The sequence below is a fragment of the Colias eurytheme genome, chromosome 17 (genome assembly GCF_061535395.1).
Source record: "Colias eurytheme isolate Ceu_HAF_F1 chromosome 17, ilColEury1 Martin Lab GWU primary, whole genome shotgun sequence".
Classification (NCBI taxonomy): Eukaryota; Metazoa; Arthropoda; class Insecta; order Lepidoptera; family Pieridae; genus Colias; species Colias eurytheme.
Genome location: NC_142996.1, coordinates 2,904,239 through 2,923,322, shown reverse-complemented (window position 1 = coordinate 2,923,322; position 19,084 = coordinate 2,904,239). Strand labels below are relative to the sequence as shown.

Here is a 19,084-nt window from a genome sequence, read left to right as displayed (position 1 = left end):
TTACCTATAATTACACGTCTGTTATACAAATAAATGAGACAAGTAGCTTGAAGGGTAAATACTAAATAGTTTGATTTAGAAAGGCACTATTTATTATAATATCAGTTACTTAAACTAAAACACAGTTTTATTTTGTTTTGCTTTTATTCTTAACTTTAGCCTTAGATCCTCCCAATTTTTCTTCAAGTAATGCTATCCAACCTTCATACTGTTTATTGTCTTCTTCATGAACTTCATCACAGAACTGATCGATATCTTCATCTTTTATATCATTTTCGTTTATATTTACAAGTGATTTATCATCATTCTTATTTGCTACTTGACTAGTACTAGTATCTTCATGTGATTCTTCCACGACTTCACCATCATCACCAAATTTAATTTTCTTAGGTTTTCTTGCATCATTATTCTCGTTTTGCACGTTTACATTTGATTTGTTTCTCTTTTTTCGTTTCTTTGTTTCGGTGCTATTATTTTGAGGTTCTACATCTTTTGTGGGTATTTCATTACTCTGTTCATTATTTTGTTCTGCGTCTGATACTTCTTTTCGATTTTTATTTTTTTTACCCATTGCGTTTGTTTGAATTAACCGTTATATATATCTTATCTGAAATGAAATAAGACAGGTTTTAATAATTAAATCTCATTATATAGGCCTCAATAGCATTTTCAACTAAAAACAAGGAGGAACTTCTCTCAATTCGACTTTTCTTGGCTTTGTTAGTCAAGCACTTTCAACTGAATGAACCGATTTTGATGGTTCTTTCTGTATTTGAAAACTGGTGCCACAACAAACAAATAAAAAAATATACAGTCGCATTGAGAACCTGTTTCTTTTTGAAGTCGCTTGAAAATAATATATAATATTAATATTCAAAATTCTTGTATTACTTATATACTCGAACAATAATTGTACAGAAATACCATCTTTATCTTCTTATATGTATATAATAAAAATAATAATAGTTTAAAAAAACTAAAAAAACACGCTTTTAGTTCGGTTTTCTATAAAACGCGTGTTTTTTATTTTTTTTAACTATTATTTATTTTATCAAATTAGTGTATTACTGTATTGTCATCGGTCCTAAATAAATCTACAAAGTTTGAACGAAATCTGGCCGTTAAAAGTGGGTCAAAATCGCGCCCAAAGAAGTCGGTTACAAACATACAGGTGAAGCTAATATAAAGCGTGAAATAAAAATGAATCCTAAAATGTGTTGGTAAGCGCATAACTTGAGAACGGCTGAACCGATTTCGATAATTCTTTTTTTATTATATTCCTTGAAGTACGAGGATGGTTCTTATGTAGAGAAAACGTAAATATGTACCACGGGCGAAGCCGGGGGGACCGCTAGTGTATTATAAAATTGTAACTTAGATTTTAGAACTTGATCGTGTTTGTTACAATGTAACAAACGGGGTCATGACCAAAAAAACCGTATATTTAAGTATGTGTAAAAAAATGAAAATAACTAACCATTCCATTCCATTATTATTCATTCTCATTCTTTTTGGAAGCAATCAATGACCTTTTGAATATTTTTGTAGCATTTTAAAACTAAAATTACACAAATATATGAAGATCAATGAATCACGTCTCTATTTTAATTTGAGCAAATATACAAAACCATATGTTGGAATGCGATGTAATGCTAATATTTACAGCTATGTCGGATAAACATTCGAGATGGTAAATAAATCAATCATAATCATGAATCCACTCGGAGGGATGTCCAACGATATTAACTGTCGTTATACTTGTGGCCTTGATTCGTTTAATCTCGACGAGCTATTTATCCAATAAAACAGCGTTTAGAGAAGTGTTGATCTTAATGCATTTAGAAAAGAGTGCTTTTGTATTTATTTGAACGCAACAAAACATCTTTACATGGAAGTTAGAGAACCAATTATATACATGTATGTATTTGGGTACATAATTTTTTTTTGTTTATCTGTGCCTCCATTCGCGCCAATCTCAAAACCTCTTTACCGATTTCAGCAATGTTTTGCGGTATCTTTACTCAAGTGTTGGCCTTTTTTTATTCAATTTAAGTATAAAAAACTAGATTTCCGCCAGCTGCAGCGGCTTCGTCCGCGTTTTCAAAGATTTCCGGGGTAAAAAGTAGTACTTATACGTCTTATTCTGGGTATTCAGCTACCTATATACCAAATTTCATTGTAATCGGTTCAGTAATTTTACGTGAAAGAATAACAAACATCCGTCCATCCATCTTCACAAGCTTTCGCTTTTATAATATTAGTAGGATTATATTCACGCGGACTGTTACGCGGTAAACAGCAAGGGTTTTCTTTTTTATAGAACGAAAAAAAAAATTCTGTCTATATCTACGCGTTATGATATCTTCCACGAATCCGTTTAAAAATAAAATGAGTCTCGTAATTAAAATTGCGATCCACCTACTATAAGTAGGTAATTTATAAGGAAAACAGTCAGTCTCAGTCGCTATTATCACATGGAATATATAACATATATTGTATTTTGTCACAGCCGATAGATAATATTGTACTAAATATTATAATATAGGTATACTAATTTTTCGCCTGCAGCTTCGCCCGCGTAGTCAAAGGAAACCCCTTACCATTCCCTATGTTAAAAACTATCAAAGTTACGCGCTATGTGTGTGCCAAATTTCATGAAAATTGGTTCAGCATTTTTTGCGTGACGGAGTAACAAACAACAAACATACAAACTTTAGTATTTATAAGAATAACTGTCCCGGCAAACGTTGTTCTGCCTTACTCTTATCAATTAGGTGTATGAAAAATAGATGTTGGCCGATTCTTAGACCTACCCGATAACTAACATTGTGACACGGGAATTTTATAAATTAGAAGATAGAATAACACACTTTATCGTGCAGCCAAGTGCCAACATAACAAAATATGTAGTACATACAATAAACGTTTGTGTAATAAAAAAATAACAATAATGATTTATTTTAGAATTTGGATGATTGGATAATTTGGCTTTATAATAAAGGGAAAGTTTGTTTAATTAAAACCATTTAACTACCTACCTAGACAAATTTGAAACAGGAAACTATACAATACAAGAATTAATTATTGTTTTATAATTATTAAAGATAAGTATTATAGTTAATGTATCAATTTAAAGGACACTGAAAGAACGAAAGCAGCTTTTATTAGGTACCTACTTTCTTGGTCGCGGAAGTATTCTAACAAATACCCACCGGCTCGACGGAACACAGTGGGGTTTTAGTCGGTAAGAAATAAGAATCCGACATAACCCACGGCTCCTTCCCCGGGGGCCGTGGGTATCTTTGGAAGATTTCCCCACTATAAAAAAAAGGTACCTACTTTCTTACATTCTTTCAGTTTATTATAATATAGGTGTGCGGTGCGATTTCACCCGCGACGGACGAACCCGTTAGGTATACTTACATATCGAAATTTTCACGCGGTTCCGCTTTTTCAGAATTGGCTCGGGTTGAATTGAAAGGGTAAAAAATAAAAAAAAATATAGCCACTGTTAATCGACTCCGCTAAAAGAATTCTTTGGTGTTCACGCCAAATATTGAATCCTCATATTATTTGTATTACTTTGACTATTGAGCTTTTGTTTTCGAGGTCAAATGATAAACAAAAAACGTATTTTAGTCAATAATATTGTATTGTACATGTATAGGTATATTAAGAAGAGCTGGAACGTCAACACATTTACACATTGCACATGTTAGGCCGGGAGATACTGACACAAAATTTCGGGTCATTTGTAACAGGATGGCTGTCTAGAGGGGTCTTAGTACGCAATGACAAAAAGAAAAATGATGGTCAGAACGCTGGTACCGGCGGACTAGTCGCGTGGGCGTTAGTCACACTCGTCGGATAAATAGCGAAAGTCCAACGATTGGTAACACAAAAATTTTAGAATTTACCGATAGCCCCATGGGCGTAGCTAGCCATGGGCTCAGGGTGGGGCAACAAAAAAAATTTTGTATCTAGCAACTTCTTTTCATTCAGAAGTCTTATCCCGGTTAATTTTTAGGGCTTCGAACCTCAAAAGGAAAAAAAAACGAAACCCTTATAGGATAACTTTTTTGTCCGTCTGTCTGTCAGTCTAAAAAGACCTATTTTCTCAGGAACGCGTGGCTGTATCAAGCTGAAATTAATATTAAATACTAAAGTCTACCGTCTCTTGAAGCTGAGAAAAAATCAAACTTATAAATCAACACAATCAAAAGATAAAGATGCAGATATGTTGCAAATTTTCACACTATTCATAGTTCAACGATCATTTCGACCTTCTTCTTTTTTTTTATGTTATGGGGAGGCAAACGACCGGACACACTGCCTGGTGGTAAGCAGGTTGCGTCGCCCATAGACCATAACAGAGGTTATGGTTGTTGCCTACCAGAAGGATTAAGGGATTTGGAAGGAATTAGGGAGAAAGGGGCGAGGATGGGAGGGATTAAGGATAGGGGAGGAGAGGATGGGTAGGGGATAGGAAGGGATGTGGGCCTCCGGACCCCTCACTCACCGTACGGAACGCGACAGTAAACTGTCACTATGGCGCCGATATTCTGTGAGGGTGTGGTACCTTCCCCGGTGCGAGCGTGGCCCAGTTCGTGCCGAAGCATGCTCGACTCCCACTTAGAAAAGGTTCCCACTTCGATAAATGAGCTATCTAACATCAAATCGGACCAGTAGTTCCCGAGATTAGCGCGTTCAAACAAACAAACAAACTCTTCAGCTTTATAATATTAGCATAAAATATATAGTATAACTTACTATAAATACAATAATATGATATACCTAATAATTTCTTTTTATCATGAAATGTAAAACAAATTCTAAAAATATGTAAATGGAAAATTAAACTATTTTCAATGGCAGACATAACCCAGTAAATAAAGCGTTTAAACAAGCACTAAATATCAGATCAAATTTTATTTTTGTTTTAGGTTAATAATCACTGACCATAAAAATACAAAACGCTGACAGATCCAGGTGGAGCTTCGCTCGCAATCTTTAAGAAAAGTTTTTGGCTGATATCTCGGAAACTATCCACTTTAGGGCAAAATTTGTGTTGACTTTTTTGTAGAGAGAAAAATTTCGCATCTTTTATACCCGGTAAACTTTTTTTAAAGCTTACCGTTTACGATATATGGCCTATTTAATCAACCGGTTCATCGTTTTTGGCTAATAACTCAAAATATTTGAATAATGAATAAAATGCACTATCCATTTTTTAAGATCATTTTGTTCTCTACAACTGTACGATTACCTAATCGTACAGACAATAGGTACATGTTCCCGGAATGCAATGCGTCGATGGTGCATATTTTATTATATTGTATTAATTATTATTTTAAGTTTTAACACACAGTTCAGTTCGCATTCGGACTCCGTACCGGGCGGAGCTTCACCATCTCATCCCATTAAAGTTAATAATTAAATATATCTCAATCCCAATCTTAAATCTCATATTTTATCCCATTACATTGGTCCTTCGAGCAAACGGTGAATTGCGGGACCGGGACAAAAAGTGTGCATAAAGTTTGTGCTGTGTTTGTGTGCGTGGTTCTGGTTTCCGTGATCACATCGCGACCTCGGTGCTTTTGGAAGGCACCACATATATCTCCACATCTCTACCCTGGTGTCTTGGGGGGACACTACACCTCAACCTCGGTGCTTTAGGAAGGCACCACACATCTTCATATCTCAAAATTGGTGCCCTGGAAAGGCATCGCATCTCTACACATCGACGGAATAATTCACATCTCGGCGCGGCGTAAGCGTAACTTGAAACTAACCAAGTAAGGTTTCTTATTTTATCTCTTATTTTGAAACATGTCGATGGAGGATATTTTAGCTACCCAAGAGCAATTAATAGATGCATTGGATAAGCTACATATAAACTTTAAAAAGGATGGAGCGGAGCGAAAGACTCCCGATTATATACGAAAACGATTAGAAACGTTAGAAAAATATTTTGTAGACTTCCACAACAACCACATGACACTTCTATCTTTCAATGATCACTCTCATGAGTATTTTGCATTCAATAGATATGATCAAATTAAGAAAAAATACAATAACATAAAGACAGCCTTGCAAAATTATAAATCTTTAGAAACCCCTGAATTACAACCTCCAACCTTTCAAACCCCGTCAACCTCTCATGAATATCAAGAAAAACCTCCCAACAATATCTCTAATATGAATAAAACGGAAGAGCTTATGAAAAAACAAACAACTAATTTCAAGGCTTTTTTGCGAACTGTTTCAAACATAAATCTTGATCTTATATCGGAAAAGTGGGAATTTGAGGATATCCTAAAGTCCTTGCAAATCCGCTGGTCGGCAATTGATACCTTGCATTGGGAATTAGAAAATGAATTGAGCGGAACGAACGCTGAATATGAAGAACAATTTACTAATTATGAAAAACATTACTATAAGTTAAAAACAGATATTAATAAAAAGATGTATTCTCTATCTCATATAGAAAAATCAACCCCAAAAGTAGAGCTGCCTACATTCGAAGGAAATTACATGCAATGGGTTTCCTTTAAAGATCTATTTACGGAAACTATTCACAATAATCCGTCACTATCTAATGCACAAAAGTTACAGTTTCTTAAGAGTAAAGTTAAGGGAGAGCCTGAAAAAATGATACAACATCTCCAAATCAGCTCCGACAATTATCTCATATCTTGGAATATTCTCAGTCATCGTTACGATAATAAGCGATTAATCTTTACATCTCATCTTAATAATCTCTTAAATATCCCTAATATTCAATATCAATCGTATCAACATATTAAACGGATTCATGATGTAACATATGAGAGCATAAATGCAATTGAAAACCTTGGCATTAACGTATCATCTTGGGACCCTTTTCTTGTTTGTATATTATCTCAGAAGTTAGACCCAGAGACATATAATGATTATATGCAATCCTTAAAGTCGCCCAGAGAGATACCTGTATTGCAAGACTTTTTACAGTATTTAGAAACCAAGTTTATGACGCTAGAGACCTCACGAAAAAAGCATGAAAGCTACACTACAAAAGCATTTAATCAACCATCAAATAAGCATACACATTTAAGAAACTATAATAATCAATCATCCTTTTCTAAAAGTTATGATAATAAATTTAAACAGAGTTTTAATAATCCATATTCTACAAATCATGCTATTTCGCAAGTAACTTATTCCAGTAATATAACAAATGTAAAACGCAAGCGGTGTCCGATATGCAATTCCAGCGAACATCGCCTTTATACATGTCCGACTTTATTAAAAATGCATCCTTATGAGCGAAGAAAAACGGTTGAAAACATGAAACTTTGCCTCAACTGCCTACATTACCACAAAGGAATGAAATGCTTTTCACAGATATTGTGTAAGCAATGTAATAAAAATCATAATACCCTTTTACATGAATGTTTCACGTCACAAAATATGACACCGGAAGCGTCACGTTCGAGGTTCCACGTGCCTCGTTCGAAACCTTTACGCCAGCAACAAGAAAATATGAACACATTAGTATCCCTTCCATGTGACCCCAGCGAAATACCTACTACTAGCTACTGCAATTATCAAGGTTCAAGCAGCAGATGGATCTCACCTTAACACGAGAGCGCTTCTAGATCAGGGCTCACAAATCTCAACTTTAAAAAATACTCCGTAAAAATGAATATATCAATGTTATCTTAATTTAAATAGCAACATCCAGCAGTTATAGGAAATGAAGGATGAACCTTACTCTAAATCTTACTTTAAATCTATCTCAGGAAGACCTTTAAAAGAAAATTTCGAAGAAAAATTGGGTGCGTCTAAATCTTAAACGTATCGCCTAATTTATGTAATTAGAAAACAAATTAATTAAACAACCACAATTAGCACGCGAGTATAAGCTATTCATATCGGAATACAAAGAACTCAGACATATGATACCCTGTGTGTCGCACGCCGACTTAAGGCCCAGTGGCCACCTACCGCGCACCTTACTCGCAGAGTCATCAACCTTGCGAGTTGTTCGATGTATCCTAGGAAACCTTAAATGGGTTAACCCTTAATGATCTCATGTATAGAGCGCCTAATCTGCAACATGACCTTCAAATCCTAATTTTAAGATGGCGCCAATTTAAGTTCGGGTTTACGAACGGAATTGATCTCAAATCCTACAAAGCGACTATTTTTGTCCAAAATATTGAAAATCTTTGATCCCTTGCTTTGATCGCTGAGATTACATTATAAAATAATGCGATGATTATAATTATCTTACTATGAAACGATCTATGTATTTTTAAGCTATCACTGTTATCTACAAATATAAATACTATATTAATGAATCCACCGACTATGATAAGGAAGAAATTAAAACCTCGAAAACATAGAATTCATATCTCAAAACAATATGTCCCATGATAAGACAACATTTAAACACAATGCGACGCTATAATATTACAGCGTGCGCACGAGTTCGGCGAAATGGAATATTATAATAACATTTTATTTATGAGTGATTCGTTTGATATGGGAGCTGTATGAGTATATTTTAATTGGAATGTTGGTTGTTGTGGTTGTTTGTGGAAATAATAACGTATTGGAAACAATTGCGTCGTCGACGAGCTTCAGCAGAGCCGGCGGTGGAGGCTGCGACCAGCGTCGCGGTCCCCGCCCGGCCACCTCCAACCCCAGTGAAAAATGATTATGTGATAAGTGTTAGTGAAATAGTGAGTGTGATGTGCGCGTAAATAAACATGACCAAATCTTTCCAGTGTTTTCGCTTCCCAACTTAAGTGCATCTCTGTAACGCTATTATAAAAAACAATTGTAACTTAATCTTGTAACCCTATCGTAAAGAACAAATGTATCTTAATCTTATACTTATTGTATCTTCATCTTGTAATCATAACTAACACAATCATTTAGTAAATAGACACAAAATTGTAATATCACCTTGTTAGTTTTAAGTTCATCTTTCATCAAGTTACTAACCTTCACCTTTTTCTCCCCCGGGAACATGTACGATTACCTAATCGTACAGACAATAGGTACATGTTCCCGGAATGCAATGCGTCGATGGTGCATATTTTATTATATTGTATTAATTATTATTTTAAGTTTTAACACACAGCTCAGTTCGCATTCGGACTCCGTACCGGGCGGAGCTTCACCATCTCATCCCATTACAGTTAAAAATAAATATATCTCTTTATCCCAATCTCATATCTTATCTTTTACCCCAAAACATCCCCACACAACAACTTTTGTTTGAATTTTTTTTCTAATGCCCATATTTTTTGAGTTGTTGAAATGCCTGCGCTCGCATCAGTCCAAAAGTTTTTTTACGGATGTAATGAAGATGAAGAAGAGATATGCAAAGCAAGTGGATTTTTGCCGTATCCGAATTCCGAATCCGTGGCAATTTTGTTTAAAGAAACATGATTTTTTAACACTTTTTTTTAAATATTCTCCTTTCGTTATCTTTTATTTTATTCTTGCATCCGAATATAATATAATTACTCAATATTATGTTCTTGTACGAAATTTAATAAAATAAAATATTTAAAAAGTCCATAAATATTGCAGGTGAGGTAACTAATACACTATTAATTTTAAGTCAAAACAACTTTTGCCCTAAAGTGGATTGTTTCCGAGATATCGGCCAAAAACTTTTCTTTAAGATTACAAGCGAAACTCCACCTGGATCTGTAAGCATTTTTTCATGTTTATGGTCAGTAAGTGACTCTGAACCTAAAACAAAAATGAAATTTGTTCGGAAATTTAGTGCGAGGTTAGCCAAAAAAGTGGGGTAACAAAACTACGCTACTTTTTCTGTCACCAAAGTTCCTATCATGTAACATTGAAGCCTCAGCTATTTTATTTTTTTCGAGTGTAGGATTAGAATTATCCAAAACACCTTCTTATTGCCCACATAGGTACCTACTACATCACGAAATGCATTCAAAAATGTGTCCCTTACTTCAGCCGTTAGGGCGCTGGGCGTATGCTAATTTGTTAATCAGTCAATTTAGAGGTAAATAATTGCACATAGGTATTTGTCTCACACACACACACACAAACGAAAAACAAAAGGATTAAGTTTGTGAACGCATGGTGTCAATCGTGCGCAAGCTTTTTGCTTAGATCGATTTTTTTGTGTCGACTGACGACTTTCGAGTGTGAACTTTTCTTACGGATATTAACTTTTGTAGTCAGTACCTACATTTTTATTTTTTTTAGATTTGGTTAGGTACCTTCCAGGTTAGAGCCAGGGTGGGGCAAGCGCCCCACCCTGCCCCACCGTGGCTACGCCCATGGATAGCCCTTAAAAAAGATGTAGGCGGTAGTGTCATGCCATACTTTTACGATGTGACTTACAGTCCGCCATACCGACGTGAATGCGTTGATTTAAAAAAAAACAATTCAACCATTTGTACCGGGCTCACTTTTGCACAGGTAACCATCGTCGTGCAGCCATTTACTAAAATCGCCATGCCATACTTTTCGGACGATTCCAAATGGTCGCTATACCGCGGAAAATCTGCAAATTTTTGAATTTTTTTTCTCGCCAAACGATTTGTACCACCCTACATTTTTTTTCAGCAACTCCTGAATGATTATAAATAGAAGTGTGATAATGCCATACCTGTGGGAGGTGGCGAATGTGTATAAGATTTTTTTCTTATTGTAAGATTTTATTCGTAGTTTGAACGATTTGTAGCAGTATGGCACTAATTTTTCCCTCTATTAAAAGTATGGCAAATATAATAATGGTCACGTTGCATCATATACTTTCCAAAAATGCCGTACTGGTACAAATCGCCAATTCTTTTCATTTTTTTTACGTTTTGGCTTAAGTCTTACAATCATCCGCCCCATGTTTGCACCGGAAAAGTATGGCATGACACTACCGCCTACATCTTTTTTATGGGCTATCGGTGAATTCTAAAATTTTTGTGTTACAAATCGTTAGACTTTCGCTATTTATCCGACGAGTTCGACTAACGCCCACGCGACTAGTCCACCGGTACCAGCGTTCTGAGTTCTGACCATCATTTTTCTTTTAGTCATTGCGTAATAAGACCTCTGTAGAACCGCCATTCTGTTACAAATGACCCGAAATTTTGTGTCAGTATCTCCCGGCCTATGTATGTGTCATATTTTGCAATTGTTTATAAATACAGGGTGATGTAATTGGTGTAGTACGAATATCTAAAAATCTATGAAGAATTTTGTGATACAGTAAATGGAAGAATTATAGACTATTTTACAGTATTTAATAAAATCATTTAATTTTTTGTTCATTTTCATTAGAAAATATGTCAATTTTTCTCACTAAGGTGGAAATTTGGATGATAAGGATCTTGTTAGAAAAATATAAATTTTGACTAAAATCGGCATTTTTTTTTTCAAAAATCAAATTACTAATTAATCAGAGTTATCACATTATTAAAAAAACGCCCGTTATTTAAATCATTATCAAAACAACCATCCGTGTGTTGGGAGTAAGCGCACGTGTTATTTGTATTGTTTTTATGACCTGAAATTTAATTATTATTTGATAATTGAATGATTACTAATACTTTTATCCAATTGATTATTATTAGAATAAATAATTAACTTCATCAATTGATTTACTTTTAAATTATAATTTTACAGGTAAATTATGAGAGCTTTCATAAGTATGTAATTATATTTGCATATATTTATCTACAACGCACCCATTTTACAATTCAAGTCTAAAATGAAACTAGAGTCGCATTTATTTTTGAACATACTGTAAGTGAAATTGCATAAGTGTGAGTACTGTGAACATGCCAGCTTTCCTTAATTGACCGATATGTAGGTACATACATATTATGTTCGTTATTATATGTACATATTTGTTTAACCTACTAAAGTAGTAAGTAGGTAGATATATTTATTCTGAATACTTTAATTTAAATTATTGAAACGATAGCACAAATTGAAATATGTGTTCTACAAGTACTAGAAAATGACGTGATGTAAGTTTATCAGTAAAATACTTTGTAAACAAACAAAACACAATATTTTAGTATAAGATAAAAATATGATGATAAAACCTCTCCACCAGGCACGATATCCACTTATTGCTTCCACCTCGCGATAATAAAACAATTTCTATTGTTATCTTAAATACAACAAGGCTGGGAGTTATTTATTAGTTTTATATGCAATAAGTCTAAGCGGCGATAAATATATCCATCGCTTGACGCTGACGAGATATGAAACATACAATGTCTTTACGTAACTACGCTGAACGGCGCGGACGGCAAGCCGGCGCGACCCCCGCTTTGATTGCAACATTACTTATACCGCAGTCAGTAATTTATTCCACCGCGGCAACTCGATAGAGGCCCGTCTAGCAATGCTCAGCATTTAATTTTAAAATATACAAATAAAAAATAAAATTCAGAAAAATGGCAGAAAAGAAATACGTTTTGGGTATGGATATCGGTACAACATCAGTGAAAGCGTGTGTTTTTGATCCAGACACAAAGGAAATAGTGGCTAAACAGACGAAGGATACCGCGGCGAATATACCCAGTGACCAAGGGATCGAAGGAAACAAGCAAGATGTGCCGAAAATAGTATCAGCTGTTCATTACTGTGTTTCGCGACTTCCCAGAGATATATTACGGCATGTGACAAAGATTGGCGTCTGCGGCCAGATGCATGGTGTTGTTTTGTGGAAAGACAGGTAATTACAGTGCAGTTATTAGGATCTAGTTTAACGAATGCAATGCAAAAAAACATGTACATTTTCATTCAACACTCCTCATTCTACCTCTAATATCCTCATCTAAATATTTGTTATAAGGGTGTTTTTTGTGTATTTCTTACTGTTTTCGATAAAGATTCGAGGCGGGTAGCTCAGATTAAATATTAAGTAGAATATAAACAAAATTTACTGCGATAAAAACATCGTATTTTGGTATTTAATTGATCGGACCATTTATTATTAAACAGAGCTTAAATTTCATTTATTACTTTTTACAGGGCATGGGAAAAAGTCGAAAAGGATGGAGTCATAAATCGTTTTGAAGCAATCAAAGAAAACATGTCAGCTCTGTATACCTGGCAAGATGTGAGATGCAAGCCAGATTTTTTGGATTCCTTGCCAAAACCTGATTCACATCTTAAGTGCTATTCTGGTTATGGGTGTGCAACATTATTATGGATGTTGAAATATAAACCAGACAAGCTAAAAAATTTTACTTGCTCAGCAACTGTGCAAGATTTTGTTGTGGCAATGTTATGTGATTTAGAAACACCTATTACATCTGATCAAAATGCTGCCAGTTGGGGCTATTTCAACACAGAGAAAAATGAATGGAACATTGATATTTTGAAAACATTGGAGTTTCCAGTAAACCTTTTACCGAAAGTTACGAAAAGTGGTCAATTCGCTGGAAAATTAAGTAGCTCTTGGAATGGAATCCCAGAAGGTACTCCTGTGGGTGTTGCTATGGGTGATCTACAATGTTCGATATTAGCAACATTGGAGACTAGAAATGATGCAGTACTGAACATATCCACATCCGCTCAACTGGCTATTGTTGTTGATGGTATAAAAGATATAGGCTGTCAAACAGTGGAATATTTACCTTACTTTAGTGATACATACTTATTAGTAGCAGCCTCATTAAATGGGGGTAATGTACTGGCCACTTTTGTGAAGATGTTGCAACAATGGATGCTTGAATTTGGATTCCCTATACCGCAATCAAAAGTATGGGAGAAATTAATTGCTTTAGGCTTAGATGCACCTGCCGGGACTACTATGAAGATTTCTCCGTTACTGCTGGGAGAAAGACATGCACCAACCGCTAAAGCAGCAGTAGAAAATATAGATTTGTCAAACATACAGTTGGGACATGTATTCAGATCGTTATGTGATAGTTTGATTGACAATTTACATTTCATGATGCCCAAAGAGATATTGAGAAATGCAAATATTAAGAGAATAGTAGGTAATGGATCAGGTCTGTCAAGAAATAAGGTTTTACAGAGGGCTGTGGAACATTACTATAGTTTGCCTCTTGAGTTCACCTGTGGAGGTGATGCGGCCAAAGGGGCAGCTATAGCTGTTTTATCAAGTGCATAATAATATTTATACTTTATTATTATCTAAATAATAAACAATATCGCTTTATCAAGCCACTATAATTATAAATATACACTGTATATTCGAAGAATTGGTTATTAATTTAAACCTACTTAGTTCTTAGTAATTTAAAAAACGTAAACCTTCGATATGATTCTGTTTACATCCCTAAATACATTTTATCTTTTCAGATTATTGTTAACAAAACTGGGTGTAACTTATTTATTTCTGTTAAATATTGATTAATTTAAATTGCTTACATATCAACATAAATATTAAATTGTCGATAAGACGGTCAATGATCATAGTGAGGTTAAATTTGCACGTGTAAATAAATACGAACCTGTTATCAAAATGTGTGTCTTCATAAAACTTTAATGAAAAACTTTTAGATCAATACAAAATTCGTTATGAATTTGTACTTGTCGTAGCTGTTGTCGTAAAATTCCGAGTCGAAAACGAAATACAATCGTATTATTATAGTACTCTTTGAATACAATACAACATTGAAATAAAAACAAAAATGTTATCGCTAATCGCATTGGCATTTGACACGTGACAGTTGACAGCACTTGATCAAAGCACTTGATTTATGATTGATGTTATTAAATAGTGATTAAATAAAAAAATATTATTATATAAAAAAAAAAAAAATATAAATCACTACACATTGAGTTAGGATGTAACACGAATTCAAGAATTCCACGCAAAATAAAAAATATATCAAAAATCTATTTAAAGGTCTACGTAATATTTTGACTTTTCTTGTTTCTTTAATTCTGTTTTTTGCATTGAGATAATATTACTACGTTAGAGGAGACACCACGAACAAAATCTATGCGCCATTTTTTTTCTCTAACTAAGTTTTAAAAATTATTATCTAGTTAGGTACTTACCGATGAAAGTTATTCCTTTGCACTTTTCCATATTATTTGTGCAATATCGTAACACACACGAAGGCATATTTGATGAGTTTCACTTTAAAACCATTAAAAAAAAACCGCTCAACATACGCCATATGGCGTATGTTGATCGGAACATAAGTGATGTAGGCGATGTCGTCTCCATATGTATATCTCAATGGTTTTTTGTCACCTTTTGAAGCTTTTTTGCTTTATAGACCACTAGTGGTCCGCCCCGGCTTCGCCCGTGGTACATATTTCGCAATAAAAGGTAGGTAATAACTATGTCCTTTCTTGGGTATCGAAATATCTCCATACCAAATTTCATGCAAATTGGTTCAGTAGTTTAGGCGTGATTGAGTAACAGACAGACAGACAGAGTTACTTTCGCATTTATAATATTAGTATGGATTGTTTTATCACATATTATGCAATAATTTTGTTAGTAACTATTAACTACCTTGATCTATTATCAATATCACCATTTAATTCAATTCAATATTTTAATTTAAGGCAGTTTTTTGCAATACCAATCAGCATGTATTCAATCATCCTCAATGATGACGTCTCATATTGACACTTGACAGTTATATGATTTTTTTACATTATTCTACAGGCAAAGTGGTCTACGTCAATATAATCAAGATTTACTTTATACCGAACGAATATATTTAATTTTTTATATATAATTTTAGTTAATTAAATTTACACCCAATATCGCAACTAAAAAGTTAGAACAAAAATGTTTTAAAGATAAAATAAAAACAGTGAATTTTAAAATTGTGTCAGTGGATATAAAACGTACGCAAATATTATTTATAGTTAACTTCGTGACATGGAAGCAGTAAAAAAGTCTGACGATGTGGACGTTGCATCGGCCGACGGCAATTTATTACAACCTCCTAAAGAAATTCCAGTGCATGCTAGAAATCCTCTAATGAAAGTCCGCACTTATGTTTTGGCGCTGCGGCCATGGTCTCTTAGTGGCAGCTTACTACCGACTTTGTTGGGTGCCGCCTTGGCATACCGGCTTCCTGGCGACACTGGCTTTAGCTGGGTAACTCTACTGCTAACTATGTGCACTGTAATACCAGTTCACGGTGCAGGAAATGTAGTGAATACTTACTTTGACTTTGTAAAGGGAATAGACAATCGAAAGTCAGATGACCGGACTTTAGTTGATCATATTTTAAGTATTGATGAAGTGGTGTCTCTTGGGGCAATCCTTTATATGTCAGGATGTGTATTTTTTGTATTGTTAGTAATAACGTCGCCAGCTCAAATGGAACATTTGGCACTTGTCTATTTTGGAGGACTTTCTTCGTCGTTTTTATACACGGGAGGTATAGGTTTGAAATATATAGCACTGGGTGATATTATTTATCTAGTCATTTTTGGGCCTGTCTCAGTTGTGTTTGCATTTTTAGCTCAAACAGGTAGAGTTTTGTGGCCTATATTTTATTATGCTGTACCATTAGCTTTGAACACAGAAGCCATTCTACACAGTAATAATACAAGGGATCTTGAAGCAGACAGCAAAGCAGAAATTGTAACACTAGCTATTCTCATTGGAAGGACTGCATCTCATCTGTTATATGCATTCTTATTGTTTACCCCTTATATAATGTTTGTAGTGGCTTCAGTGAGGTGTTCATTCTGGTTCCTTCTTCCGATGCTCACTCTGCACCAAGCCTTTGAAATTGAAAGAAGGTTCCGTTGCCCTGAGACCATGCAATATGTGCCCAGGCAAACAGCTAGATTAAATTTCTATTTTGGAATGTTATATGTAATTGCGTGTCTATTTGCCTCCCGACTGCCTTTTCTTATAAGAGAATAAAACTAGTGTTATTTTTAATGGTGTGTACTTAAATTGAAATTGTGAGTGAATGCCTTATTTGTAACAATAATTGGTACTAACTTATTATATTTTTTTATATTTAATATGAATCATTTTTACAAAAATCATGAAAAACTATGTATTTGGATTGGAGTTCAGAATAAATTATAAAAATTGTAAAATACATATCAAACATACTGTTAATATCCTTCTTTTTTAGCTTATTCATGTGGGTCTGCAATATTAATATGCTTTAAGTGTAGTTATAACGATAATTTGTTTGAAAATATGTGTGCATATTTATAAGGTGGTCTGCCTTAAATGTGCTTAGAACATTAAGCAGCTGTAAAATGATTAAGTTTATATAAAGATGTGTGTACAAATTGTTTTTGGCAAATATATACCTAAATCTTAAGTTTTGTTGAAAAATTAATAAATTATTTAGTATAAATATTTAGCTTTAATGTTTTGTATGTTTAATCAATTACATTATTTTCCTGAAACTGAGATGGAAATTGAAATTGACTTAATTGTATGCAATATAATATTGTCAAGGACAATATTCATTCACGTGTTAGAAAGTTCAATGTTATTCTATTGTGCATATTTTTATATTATACTATATTAATATGTCACTTCTCTCAAATGTAATCTCATTGCTACCTCGTAATCTACAATTTAATAGTGTACAACATGGCTAAACTAGACAAATCTTGCAATTCACTGGAAAAGTACCTTTGATCAATTATAAACTAAATTGAGCATCACAAACGAAACAGTTCGAATAAAGTGATATATGTATAAGCAATAACTTACATTTTAATATATCATAACTACATTTAATGTTGGAAAGTTTTAAAACATCTTGAAGTCATAAAATGAAAACCATATAAACAATTACATGCCTTATCATAATGCAGTACAGATCATTTGAGTTTGCAATTTATTGACAGTTATATCTTTTGAAACATTATGAGCATATTCACTGTGCAATAAATAAAATGTAATCTATGTTGGAAATGAAGACTTTCTGTACTTAACATTTAGTTATTAATTGTTCAAGGGTATCTTCAAATAATTCAGTGAAGACCTTTGAGACTAATTGCTTACAAGTATCATAATTATTCTTGAGAAAAACAGGCTAATAAAAAGCATTTATAAGCATTTTTATGTCATAAGATTTATTAAAATAGGTGATAATTCTATTAATTAAACCATATTTAATGAGGATAATGTTGATAAATTTACACATTACTGTGAAACTTGGATGCAGTATTACAACTTTTACCCAAAACATAAACTTTTACCCATGTTGTTGACACTGCACATATTGGAAGTTTTGAAAAAAAAAAAAACTACTAAGAGAAATTATAAAAAAAATGTGCCATATGTTGTGGCAGGTATTTATCTTAACTTTGCGTATGGAATATAGATAAAAAATGTGTTTATGAAAGCAAAAGTTAATAGAATTATCACTGATAGCTATAAGTAATAGATTTTTATACCTTCTGACTTCTTTAATTTTTGTCATTTTCGTTAAATAATTTCAACAAACTGGATTACAGGTATCCCTGTTCCTATAAGTTGGGTAGTTATCATAGTAAATGGCACTTATTAATATTTGCAATATTAAAGAGTATAAGTATGGATTCATTAGTCATCTTATATAATATTATTATGTAACAATTTAAGAAGGATTGACAATAATAATATATTACTTTATTTAAGGTTGTAAAATATATAATTTCAATATTATGCTTATTTTCTTTTATTTTTAGAGAATCCCTTTTAAAACGTACGCAGGAAGTATTAATAAAAACAGCAATATTTTTTAAATATTTTATTGGCATTTCAACATAAAGAGACTTTATTCGTACAATTAGGTATGTATGTAAAGATAAATACACATGAAATTATACGATGAGACCAAATATTTTTTTTTAATTGATTACTCTTGGGAATGCCTGATCTTCATTAAATTGATAAACTTGGCAGTGTCTGGAGAATAATATATGTTTATAATCTACCAGTCCCTAAGTGTTGGGGCTAATAAATAAATATTGCAAATACATTGAGCTGTTACAACAGACCCCCCTTAAAATGCAATAATTATTTAACTATGATTTATTAAAAAAACAGAAATCTAATATGAAACTAAAGGTAAAGGAACCAAAATACATCACTAATAGCCGAGATTATAAGTTTGATAAAAAT

General features: G+C 33.5%; 3 protein-coding genes across 5 annotated transcripts; 2 read left to right on the top strand and 1 right to left on the bottom strand.

Moving 5' to 3' along the window:
* Positions 1–125: 125 nt before the first annotated feature.
* Positions 126–14,601, bottom strand: LOC149901081 (uncharacterized). 3 transcript variants are annotated; one of them, XM_090111582.1, is made up of 2 exons: positions 14,475–14,601; positions 126–607 (listed from the first exon to the last, which is right to left on the bottom strand). In XM_090111582.1, the coding sequence occupies exon 2, from the start codon at positions 569–571 to the stop codon at positions 128–130; it is 444 nt and encodes a 147-aa protein (XP_089967708.1). In that variant the 5' UTR covers positions 572–607; positions 14,475–14,601; the 3' UTR covers positions 126–127. The 3 variants fall into 3 exon arrangements, with proteins under 3 accessions (XP_089967708.1, XP_089967709.1, XP_089967710.1); XM_090111583.1 differs by lacking the exon at positions 14,475–14,601 and adding an exon at positions 12,087–12,236; XM_090111584.1 differs by lacking the exon at positions 14,475–14,601 and adding an exon at positions 3,424–3,484.
* LOC149901082 (sedoheptulokinase-like) lies at positions 12,299–14,222 on the top strand. Its single transcript, XM_090111581.1, has 2 exons — positions 12,299–12,724; positions 13,024–14,222. The coding sequence occupies exons 1-2, from the start codon at positions 12,444–12,446 to the stop codon at positions 14,129–14,131; spliced, it is 1,389 nt and encodes a 462-aa protein (XP_089967707.1). The 5' UTR covers positions 12,299–12,443; the 3' UTR covers positions 14,132–14,222.
* Positions 14,602–15,653: 1,052 nt separating the features above from the next.
* Positions 15,654–18,625, top strand: heix (UbiA prenyltransferase domain-containing heix). Its single transcript, XM_090111963.1, has one exon. It carries the CDS (start codon positions 15,869–15,871, stop codon positions 16,868–16,870), a length of 1,002 nt encoding a protein of 333 aa, XP_089968089.1. The 5' UTR covers positions 15,654–15,868; the 3' UTR covers positions 16,871–18,625.
* Positions 18,626–19,084: the final 459 nt, after the last annotated feature.